Source organism: Lepidothrix coronata, unplaced genomic scaffold (assembly GCF_001604755.1).
Source record: "Lepidothrix coronata isolate B3197 unplaced genomic scaffold, Lepidothrix_coronata-1.0 Scaffold203, whole genome shotgun sequence".
Lineage (NCBI taxonomy): Eukaryota > Metazoa > Chordata > Aves > Passeriformes > Pipridae > Lepidothrix > Lepidothrix coronata.
In genome coordinates this window covers 225,096-236,463 of record NW_016690383.1, presented here as the reverse complement: position 1 = coordinate 236,463, position 11,368 = coordinate 225,096, and the positions used below count along the sequence as shown (strand labels likewise).

The window sequence follows — 11,368 nt, the reverse complement described above, 5'->3', positions numbered from 1 at the left end:
TGTGAAGTATTTTTTTTTTATATACAGAATACAGGAAAGTTTCTGTAAAGTCTAAAACGTTACAATTACTATGTACAGTGGAACTAGCTGTTCTGCTGCGGGGAGGTGGCAGAGAAACAAAAGAGACAGACAGGTTACGACAAACGATCTGCTACAATAGACAATTTGAGGAACGTCATACCACATGTAGCACTGTACACAGCTTTAAAACATTGAAAAATGCCATCACTGATGTATTTACACAGAATCCAACACTTTTCCTTATTTGAAATAAAAAATAGGATGGACACCAGGAAAAGAACTCATTTCTCACTGCCCATAATACACAGTAGCTACTTGTAGTGCAACCATAGCAGGGAGGGATGGGAAAAAATAACTGTGGGAAGAAGAGCGCTTCTTTACATTAAATAAAACAATGATATTGTATAGATTTGCTGTATGAAAACTGTATTTCTCTTTTAATATAAAACTATTGTCACTGGCACAAAATAGAACAAGTTTCTGATTATTTTACAACTGCATGGGAACTGTCTGTCAGAGAGAGTCCTCGAGTCAGACAGCGGTCGCCCCTCGCTCTGACGCGTCCTGCTCTCACTGCAGTTTTCCTTTTAAAATGAAATGTATAGTACAAATATATGTGCAAATGCCCCTAAAACTTGAGCAAAAAAGAAAAATTAAAAAAAGTTAAACGTTCTTCATATCATGCAAACGGCGTGTGAACAGTCTCTGGGCCGACACAGAAAAATCCCACCTCGGTTTGTACATTTTTGCATTGCAAGAGTCTGAGGGCGTTTTCCTTAATCCAAAAGCTCTCTTCCTAAAAATTCCTAGGGAACTGAGTTGGACCGCAGCACGGGCACCTGGTGGGGTTTCAGAGAAAGCTTCTCCTCCAAGTCCATGTCTTGTACTAAGGCAGTATCCCCCTTGGGCTGTTTGGTCGCAAATTCAGTGATGCTGAAAACGAACTGCAGGCAGCCCAGCTTGATGTAACTGCCGTGGTGGAGCAGGGCCGTACCCTCCCAGCCAGCCCCGCTGCCCCCGATCAGACTGGAGCTGCTGGCTTTGCAGTTACAAGGTTTCCGATGCTGCCCTTGTGCCTGTGAATTCATCACAGCAGCTTCTTCATGCGGCTCCTCTTCTTGTTTTCTGCTTTTATGTCGTTCTGCAAAAGAATGAAAAAAATGGTAAGATTTAGGCAGGTCAGCGACAGCTTGTTTTCATCAACAGGGGTTGCTGCTGAGGTGCCTCAGGGGTAAAATCCTTCAGCCATGAGGTATTTCAGTTTGCAGTGAGCAGCTGATCTAAGGGAAACAGGAATCTCCTCAAAGTCCCAGAGAGTTAGAGGCATTTACATATCTATTTTGGCAGCCCAAAAAGAGGAAGCTGATCAGGTGGAGAAGAGGAGTGAGCCACGTGGGGACAGAATGCCTGCAGGACAGCCCAGATCTTCTCACAGCCTGGGAAGGGAGGACATGCATGGGGAAAGGCCTCAGGGTTGGACTTGGAGCTTGGTAACTCCAGCACTAGAGGCTGGAGTGGTGTTAACAGCAGAGGATAGAGCTCCCCAGGCTGCAGAGGAAAGTCTTGTGTAACCCCACATGACCTGTGGTGAGGCTCCCCTTTTTGCAAAGGGTGCACCAGCCACTGCGGAACAATGGGCACCAACAAGGAATTGATTTCCACACGCTCCCATCCCCCTCCAAAAACTCCCTGTGGTGGTACATGGGGCTGGCTCTGCCTCAACACTCACTTATCACACTCTGCACTTTGGCAACAATACTGCTGGGAGGAGTGGGCGTCATCTTCTCCGAGAAGTCACACGAATACAGAACATTGTCCACGGTTGTCCCATGCTCACTGTAGTTCAACAGCTCGTAATGCTTTGTATTCTGAAAAAAAAAGGGAATCAAGGCATTGAGTCATAGAATGGTTTGGCTTGGAAGGAACCTTAAAGCTCATCTTCTTTCAGCCCCCTGCCATGGGCAGGGACACCTTTCACCAGACCAGGTTGCTCCAAGCCCTGTCCAACCTGGCCTTGTACACATCCAGGGATGGGGCAGCTACAGCTTCTCTGGGCAACCTGTGCCAGAGCCTCACCACCATCACTGGGAAGAATTTCTTCCTAATATCCAGTCTAAACTTACCCTCTATCAGTCAGAAGGGCTTCTGCCCATGCACCCCTTTTGAGCACTGAATCACAACCCCTCTCTACCACTGTTGATGGTTAAATGAGAGCTGTTAAATATCCTCTAGCTTCAGAGACCAGGAACCCAACCCCCATACATGGCTCATGGTCACACAACACCAGCTTTTCATCTGCTTCCTGGCAGGGAAGGAGGGCCAAAGGGAAGTGAGTTTTCCCTAGTGCACTTGGACCAACGCATCTTTTGGAAACAGGCTATTCAAGCTGATGCTCACAAAGCAAGCACACCACTTTATGGGCACACCTGATGCAAACTTGGCCCAATACCTGTGCCTGGCAGGAAGAGACATGCTTTGGAAAGCAGGCACAAGCTGGCAAAGGGGATGCCACGTGCTGCAGCAGCCACAGGATAGAGGCAGTCTGAGGTTTACAGGCCTTGTGCAGACGCTGAAGTGCCAGGAGACATTACCATGACACGCAGCGTTACACAAGCAGCGTCACGCTCAGCTGAGCTTTGCAGAGGATGTTGACAGAGAGGAGGAGATTTCAGGTTAGCTCACAGGAATCATCTGAGAGCTGAAGACCTCGTCCCCCAGGGACCACAGGGCTTTAATCAAGTTACAAAAACTCCCCATGCACAGGGGAGTAAGTTTTGAAGTAAGCTGCTAGACTGCAGAAGGAGAACCAGCAGACAGGAGCTCAAGGAAGGGGAATTCTCCCTTTCCAGAGATACCACAGCCACAGAAAACCTGCTGGAGTGTGGAAGCTCAGTGCCTAGAGCCCGATACAGGACTGACCATTGTAGGTGCTTTTACACAGATTTATGGTCTGGATCCCATTACCAAGCGTGTTCTGTAGCTTGTAGTGCACTGGAGCAATGGCTAAAGCTGGCTGTGGGTTAATCCTGGATCCTGCTCAGGAGCTGGTTGACAAATGGTGATATAAAAGACTTGATCTTGCTTCAAAGACTGTTTCCATGCTAGGAGACAACTCCAGCAGCGCTGCTATTGGCAGGCCTGCTGGTCTGTTTACTTCAAGAACAAACTGATCTCTGGGCTGTAGTTAGGGAGAAATTGTAGATTTCTGTTTATGCTGTGAGCTTCACCAAAATTTTAGCTAAATAAATAATTTATACAGAGTACTACAGATGGTGTGAATGCTTTGCTCCCTCATCACACCTGAAAACAAGGGACTCAGAGCAATTCCCTGATTTGTTGCAGCTGAGGTTCGATGTTGACATGTAAAGTTGAGCTTTTATTAACAACACATCTGGATCAAAAAGTATCAGACCATTCCTATGACTTTTTCTTTCCCTAGGCACCAGCAGTGACAGTGCTGACTTGTAGTCAGTCTTTGCCCATGGGCAGTAAGCTCAGAGAATCGTGCTGGCAGAGCTCTGTGCTTCAGAAAAAGGTTTGACAAAAAGGCTGACACAGCCTTCACTGGAGTGAAACACACTGAGCCCTGGCTCTTACTTTGCAGTCCACAAAGGAGCACCACACAAAGACAACCTGCTGCCTGCATCTCCAGCTCCCACTGCCATGCACACCAAATAATAAAAATAATAATAAAAAAACCTCAGGCAGGCACTCACCTCATCATAGAATATGCAGGCATGTTTGCCAGACACATAGTTACAGTGACCATAGCTTGTAAGGCACACATCCATATCAGCTCCTGTCATGGGAGAGGACAAAACAGGCTCAGTTGCTTTGGGAAAAAAAAAAACTGTCAGGCAGCAGAGAACAACAGACAGAATTAAACTTCAATTAGCAAAACAACAGGGGAGCAACTGCCTTTGTCCTGCTCCCAGGACTGCATGAATAATGCCGCGATAAGCCACCAAACAAAGTTTCAGTGGGGGAAGGGAGAGAGCAGCTCCATGAAGGTTCAAGAGCATTTCACTGCTACTGGGTCTACCCAGACCACCAGAAGAATCTAAGCAGCAAGAAACGAAACCTGCAAGCAAACCATAACTCTTCTCTCCATCAGTCAGGCACTGAATCTCCAGGACAGCTGTTCTAGTTTTGACACCAGGTTACAAAGGTGCCACCTCAGGTTCAAGCAGACGGGGGATTTCCAGGTTTCTTGGCAGCGCAGAATCCCCAGACAAGAGGCCACAATGTGTCTGTTTCCTTTGACACCCACCTGGCAAACACCTTAGGGAGGGCCAGGGAGAACCACCCTGATTCTGAGAGGTCAGTGCAGGAAAAAGCCACTCACCTGTCCCAATGTAGAGGGTTCGATAGCACATGTTGACTGCACCCCCCAAGCCCATCAGAGGATAGAACACCGCCCGGGCTTGCACTTCCTTTCTTTGCGCTGCAAGATAAAAAGAAATTACTTGAACAATGTTATCAGCTGGGAAAGCTGCTTGACCTCAGCTTCCCCAGCCCAGAAAGCACAGATCCTAAAGAGGACGAAGTCAGCTTTGGCCTAAACACCAATTCCCAACCCTCTAGGAATGTTTGTCCACTAAACATCTTTTTGCCAGTCAGAGGAAACTGCTCTCTCCAATAACCCACAGAAGCCATGCAAATGGGAGAGCATTAATACAATGGAGCCATGCTGAGGAACACACAAGCCTCCTACCACGGGCTTCTTGCTTAATCTCTTCTGCTATGGGTAATCAAAGAGCTCAGTCTTTCCTGTCAAAGTGCCACTTAAAAAAAATCGGTGCTGGTGAACGTCACCAACTTAACAGCTGTGATTTCACTTCTAGTGAAGCTGCAGGAAAAACACACTGGTTGAACTGGGCTTGGCCAGGGACCAACCCAGTTCCCAGGACAGGATGACTTACTGAGTGGACTCCTTCACCCTCAGGTTGGTCCCTATGGCTCACTGGACAACAGCTGGCCCAGGGTTGAGCCCCTCAGAGCAGCTCCAAGTTCAAATCACACACTCTCATGCCCATGTTAACTGGACAGAAAATCTTCTGTGGAACAGACATTGAACTCCAGTGGGCCACACAGGCCTAGCCAGGATTTCAGCACTGTCTTTTGGAGGTAAAGCCCTTATACACCAAGTTTAGGCCTCTCCTGACACCACATCTGCAGGACAGCGTTACACCAAGAGTGTGAAATCAAAGAACAGAAGATGAGGATTATGAAAGACTGTTTGCAGAGGCACCTACGTCGAGAACACCGGCCACACCGAGTGGCATCGCTGGATGTGCAGGTTCCACCTCTGCCCAGCTGCCCTGAGTCCTTTCAGCTGTCTGGCTCTGCAGGGCTCACTAAAGGCTTTGGGTCTAACATTTCATCAGCAATGCTGAACAGTCAGCTGGATGCATCATTCCTGCCCAAAAAGGGTGATGGGTTAAGACAGCACCAATCTGCCTCGAGAAAGGCAGACTGCTGAAGAATTCCAGACCAGGAAGGCAGCTCATACCACAGCCTGCTGCTGTGTCCTACAGCAGATCACAAGAAGATTGACAAGCATTTAGGGAATGTTGTGATGCTATAGCAGGCAAGCACAGAGCTTCAGAAAAAGATTACTGACTGACTTCCAAAGATCTTATCTGGGATATTTACCCCCAGGCATAGCAGAGGGGGAGCAGAGAATTGCTTCCACAGCAAGGCTGTCCAGTTAGTGCTTGAAAGCAGATTAAACTGACTGGCTGCATGCAGAGGAACACGAAGTCATGTTTGCCCTGCAGCTTTAGGTGATAACAGTGATCATCATAAACAAAGCCAAAGCTGCACTCAGGAATCTGGAGATTTCCAACAGACACACAAGTTGTTTTCCATTATTTGCATTAGTCATATTTAGTGGTTTCAGCTTGACAGTGACATTATTCTAAATAGGCAATGACAACATCACATATATATTTTTTCCCCCTCTTCCTACTGTTCTTGTGCTTGTCTCACTTCTCCAGAAAGACAGAGCAGGAATTCACAGATTTCTCTTGCCCATCTCAAAGGTGAGGACAAAAAAAACCCGCCAAGCTCCTCGGCCAAACCTCCTCATTTCTTACTAATTCCAAGATGAATAAAACACAACTTCACTAAAGATTTCCAGCAGAAAATCTGAAGCTACTGAAACAGAAAATCTGAAAGTATTCCCATTGCTGAAACTTGTAAACAATTAAGGAGAGGAACCTGAAGGAGTTTCTGGCCACTGGATATCCAGAGTCGGGGGTATGAGAGGAAAAAAAAGAGGGAGATCTCCTTCAAAGAATAGGCAAGGGAGTGTCAAAAAGCTATGGCTCAACATAACCCAACTACTCTAGGGCTGCTCTTACCTTCAATGTGGTTTCCCACAGGAGATTGCTGATGGGAATTGACACTGCTCGCTAGAGACTGAGCTTTGGGAGGAAAGAGCTGATGTATTCTCTGCAAGGCCAGAAACTTGATCAGCTGCTCATCCAGCATATTTATCTCAATCTCTGTTAATAAACAAAAAGCAATTAGTAAGTTATTCATGGAAAGGGTGCAATCTGAGCTGCAGTGGATTTAACTTTTAAACTTGCCATTTGCTTCAACAGCAAAGACTTGACCAATTCTGCAATATCAAGACTCTTACACATAGGTGAGCTATTTCTTCATATATCTCCTGTGAGCAGAGTGCCAGCCATGGCTGGAGAGCTACAAGTGAGGCAGCAAGCAGAAGTTTAGGGGAACAAGGACTGATAAAAGTTGAAAATCTGCTGTTTTGGCTCAGAATCAACAGGTCTGTAGAGGTGGCCATTGCACCCCTTTGGGCAGCATGTTGGGTCCTTCCTGTGAAGCCCTGTTATCTGGTTAGAAAGTCCAGCCCCACACTCCAGCAGAGCTGTAACCACCTTTGAAGCTGCTACAGGCTCATGCTCGAGTCACCCACTCATAGCAGGGTCAGTTAAACCAAACAGGGCAATTCAGACAATATTATTAATGAGTTTTAAAGCAGATCTTCTGATAGCTCTGAAGTATTTATACTTGTAAAGCCCTACAGAGGTCTGTTTTCCTGCAGCAAGGAGGCTGGGTAACCTCTTCTTCCAAGAGCATTCGCCACATCAGCGACAGTTAAAATGGCAAGGAGAGGAGGAAGAGCTGTAACAGCTTTTCCCAATAGCAGAGAGGGAAGTCTGGGCAGTGGGGTTCACCCAAGAAAAGAGGGTTACACTGGCAATGCCAGAAAGGCTGTTCTTCAAGATGTAGAAGTCATCTCTGGCAACAGCCTCGCTGTTCTACTGACGTTTGCTGCTCAGCAATCTCCTCCTGAAGGCACTTTGCTAACATTTGGCGTCTCTTGCCAAGTGCAACAAAAGGAAATAAAACCCAGGCCAGTCTAGGAGACTGACAGAAGCAGAAATAAATCAGAAATTAACAGACCCATTAGAGCATCACCACTCAGGTGACTGCTCCACTACAAGATCTATTGCCGCTGGACTTGACACCCGCTGGGAACAGCTCTGGATTGCAGAGAGCACCATGACATGGCAGGGCTGCAGGTTTCTGCATGTGAATTCCACCTGGAAAGCAGCCCAGTTGTTATCCTTCCCCAGAAAAGCTTCAGGCAGAAACACTTCATTGGCCTTGCTGCCTTGGCAACACTATGAGCAGGGAAGCATGTGACATATTTAAGGTAATGTACACCCAGCCCCTCCTTCACCTGACTGCAACCCTTTATCTCTGGGACTTCTCCTCAAGCAGGGATGGAATGCTTTAGGGAAGCAAACACACAGGGCTAATAGAGGCTGATAAAGAATTAAATACTCACCGCCATCCATAAACGCTTTCAGGGAACTGGTGAAGTCCAACATAGCTGCGGAGTTTGAAGTGAGTGATGAGGGTAAAGCGCTTCCTATGGATAAGGTGCTGGGACTGACCTTACCATCTACAGGGAGAGATGGTGTAGAGAAGATATGTCACTGTGACGTTCGCCAGACATGCACCCAGCCCTCGGGCTGCCCTTGGCTGCCAAGCTGCTCGGAATGACTCATTTTGCTCATAGTTATGCTTTGAAAAAGGCCTGAACTAGCAGTCAGGAGCTTTCTTCTTCTGCTCACAGGAGGGCTTGTGTGTGCCTCCACCACAGAGCCAACTTCAGTTTCTGCCCCACCTCCAATTGCTAGAGGAATTCTAGACCTATACATTTAAGCTCCTACTCCCTGTGATGTCCTACAGACACTGGAAAGATGAGCACCAATTCCCCAGGAGCTTGAAGAACTTATTAAACCTAAGAGACATTTGCCAAGTAGCTTGACAAGGTGTGAACACGCATAAAAAGTACAACTGCCCTATTTGTATTTCTACACTAAAGTCTAGGGTGCACATCATTGTCCAGAAGGAATGTGACAGTCATAAGCAGATTTTATTATTTACAAAATAAAATCCTTCTGCTTTGGCAGTGACCACGCAGCTGAAAGAAACAATGGCAAACACCAGGAAATAAAATCCCTTTCATATGTTGCTGATACCGGATCTTCTTGACTTGGTTTGCTTATAACTACTATAAGCCTGAAATTTGTGGCAAAAAAAACCCGTCATGAGTGATTTGTATTTGGCAACAAAATTTGCACACCATAATTTTTGTTATAAATATGTATATGCATCATGTTAGATGGAAAACCTACATATCTACACCTTTCCCAAGAGACACTGCACCAAGTAATGATTTAACCTGCATTTTGTAGAACACAAGCTTTGCACCAAAGGCAATTATTTAACATCTTAAGTAACTGCAGAATTATGTAGGGTTTGCAGAGCTCTTCAAACCACGGAGAAAAAGTGTTCTATAATATGGTCTAATTTCCTCTACCAGAACTTCTCCCAGCCTTGCATTTCTAAGCAGGGCATGGTCAAAGCAGCAGCCTCAGAGTAACCAAGTTTATTCAGCAATAAGTGAGGAGGCCAAGTACCCTGGGGACTGCTTGGAAACATGAGGCAAAGCTCAGAAATTATTCACTGAGGAATTTTAGACAGAATTATAAAAACATGGTGCCTCTGTTGCTTTGCAATCACCAGATCTGAGCCACTCCACACAAGCCTGACACTGAGCAGCTTGGAACTGCATGAGAAGTGGCAGACAGCTCTGTTGCATGTTTTTCAGTGACTTTTTCCACCCAACCTGCACAAAAGGTTTGCTAGTTTGAGTATTAAGCTGGTGTGGGGAAAGGGCAGAAGAAGAGAATGTTGAAAGTGAAAGCTGCTTCTAGCAAAATCTGAGCTGTGGGCAGTTAACTCTGACTTCAACATCTATCAACATCTTTGACTTCATGTTTTTACACTGAAAAATGTGTATATACACTTTACTGTATACCTTGCTATTATTTATGGTTTTGGGTACAACTCAGGATCTCTGGCATATCCAAGTCCATAACTACCCTGTATCACACCAACAGATCCCAAGCTCACATTTTTCCAACAACAAGGCTGTGCAGCTGAAGACTCCAACTACACCTGTACTAGGGGACACAACCACTGCCTGAACTCTGGATTAGATCCCAGAGAGCTGCTCTTGTGAGAGGGACTGACTACCTTGCAATCTGAGTGGCCATTTGAAACAAATCAGTAGTTTTACAGCAGCACTGGGGTTTTAAAGCAGCTTGTTGAAATAGCGAGGCAGCAGCCAAATGATTTAAAGTTACTGCTTTCCAGAATTAAACTGACCTACTATCCTGCTTCTCAGGACAGAGCTCCCCTCTCAGGTATATGCTGCCAGCAAAAATACATCCTGTTGCTCCCATGAAGGGACCTAAGACAGAGGAGACCTGATAAACTTCTCCTGGCTCTCCAGAGAAAGCCCAATTCTCAGTTAAACAAGAACACACTGCTACAGCCTTGAGGCTCTGAATGAGGCTTAGTCCGAACATTTCTCACCCCGGGGCCGAGGTCAGCAGTTCAGCACGTACCTGAAGGTGGTGCTGGTGAACAGAATCTGTTTGTGGACCCAACTGCCGAGATCCCATCTCCTGCAGCCTGGGGAGGGGTGAGAGCCCGGGTGGCGGTGAGCGGGGAGCCCCCGGCCCGCAGCTCTGCCGACAGCGGCGGCCCGATCTGCGTCTGCACATTCTTCCTTTGCAAAGTGCTGGTGGTCTCCAGGCTGGCACAGGAGCTCGATATGGACGTAGGCAAACTCGTGACCGGCGCAGAACCCCTTTGTGCACAAGAAACGGGTCCTGCTACGTTCTCTGTTTTGACAATAGTTCCAATGGTGTGATTCAGAAGTCCGCAACTCGCCGGGGGCGTGAGGGGCCGAGGCCACGTTTGCCGGTGAGACAAAACAGGTATTGTGTTCCCAGACCCCATTAGCCTCTGGGAGTCAGTCAACTGTGCTGAAGATTCAGACGAAACACCATAGAAATTAGGCCCGTTCACTTTAACGTCGGAGGCTGTCGGCCCATTCGAAGTCCCACAAGAAGACACCTTCTTGGATTTATCTATACAAGAGCTGCAGTTGACATCTTCCTGTGACAAAGTCTGCTGGGATTGCGAGGAGCTCAAGGAATTCTGGGTGGTAATCCCTGAGGTGCAGGATGACATGGAATAGAGGGAAGGTGTGGGTGCCTTGTCAGCTGCCTGGTAAGGGTTGGCGAGTGAACCGTCTGCCACAATAACAGGCTTAATATCAGCCTTCTCTGTTTGTTCAGAGTCCCAAAGCGAAGTCATCTGCTTAGCAGATAAATGTTTCAATATGCTGCACTGGAGCGCAACAACACTACAGAGCCACTGGAAGGAAGAAAAACGTGCAGGTTAGCTCAGGAGGCAGCAACCTGCTCCAAACCTCAACAGTTACTCCATCGTTCACCCAGCTCAAGGAAATTCAGCTGCCTTGCTGTGCTGCTAACTGCTCAGATGCAGCCTGGAACTGCTCTGGTGCTCATCTACAATCAGGAGAAGGTTTTATCCAGAGATACAAAAGTGCAACCAAAATTACGTACTGTTTATCTCCATGCTGGGGACAGGATAGAGAGGGGCTGAGACCTACTTCCTCACTCCCAAACTTCTCCTCCTCTTCACTTGTTAAGTGCTGCAACTTTTCAGCTAGTTACAAACATATCTTTCACTAATTTGGGCTTCTATCCAAACACAATCCTCCAACTTATTCTGCAGCATGCTGGAAAGAAACACTGCTCTACCTCAGGTATAGGGAGTGACCTGCCCAAGTTGGGGTGGAGAGCACCTTTGCTTTTACACAAGGTGGAGGGAGAGCAAAACGTTTATTCAAAGTTTTAAGCTCCATGGTAGATGTGCACCTGCCACACAGAAGAATCCTATCTGAGCTAACAGAAGGACTTCATCA

The 11,368-nt window shown here is 46.9% G+C and overlaps 1 protein-coding gene across 2 annotated transcripts in view; it reads right to left on the bottom strand.

The window, feature by feature from the left end:
- PHF12 (PHD finger protein 12) overlaps nucleotides 1-11,368 on the bottom strand; it is a 31,913-nt gene continuing 20,545 nt past the window's right edge. For both annotated transcript variants that reach the window (XM_017832620.1, XM_017832621.1), the window contains 7 exons: nucleotides 9,978-10,794; nucleotides 7,844-7,960; nucleotides 6,387-6,530; nucleotides 4,367-4,465; nucleotides 3,738-3,820; nucleotides 1,751-1,889; nucleotides 1-1,162 (listed from right to left, as the gene is read on the bottom strand). In XM_017832620.1, the coding sequence (XP_017688109.1) occupies nucleotides 828-1,162; nucleotides 1,751-1,889; nucleotides 3,738-3,820; nucleotides 4,367-4,465; nucleotides 6,387-6,530; nucleotides 7,844-7,960; nucleotides 9,978-10,794 (1,734 nt within the window). In that variant the 3' untranslated portion in view covers nucleotides 1-827. The remainder of the gene's footprint in view (nucleotides 1,163-1,750; nucleotides 1,890-3,737; nucleotides 3,821-4,366; nucleotides 4,466-6,386; nucleotides 6,531-7,843; nucleotides 7,961-9,977; nucleotides 10,795-11,368) is intronic.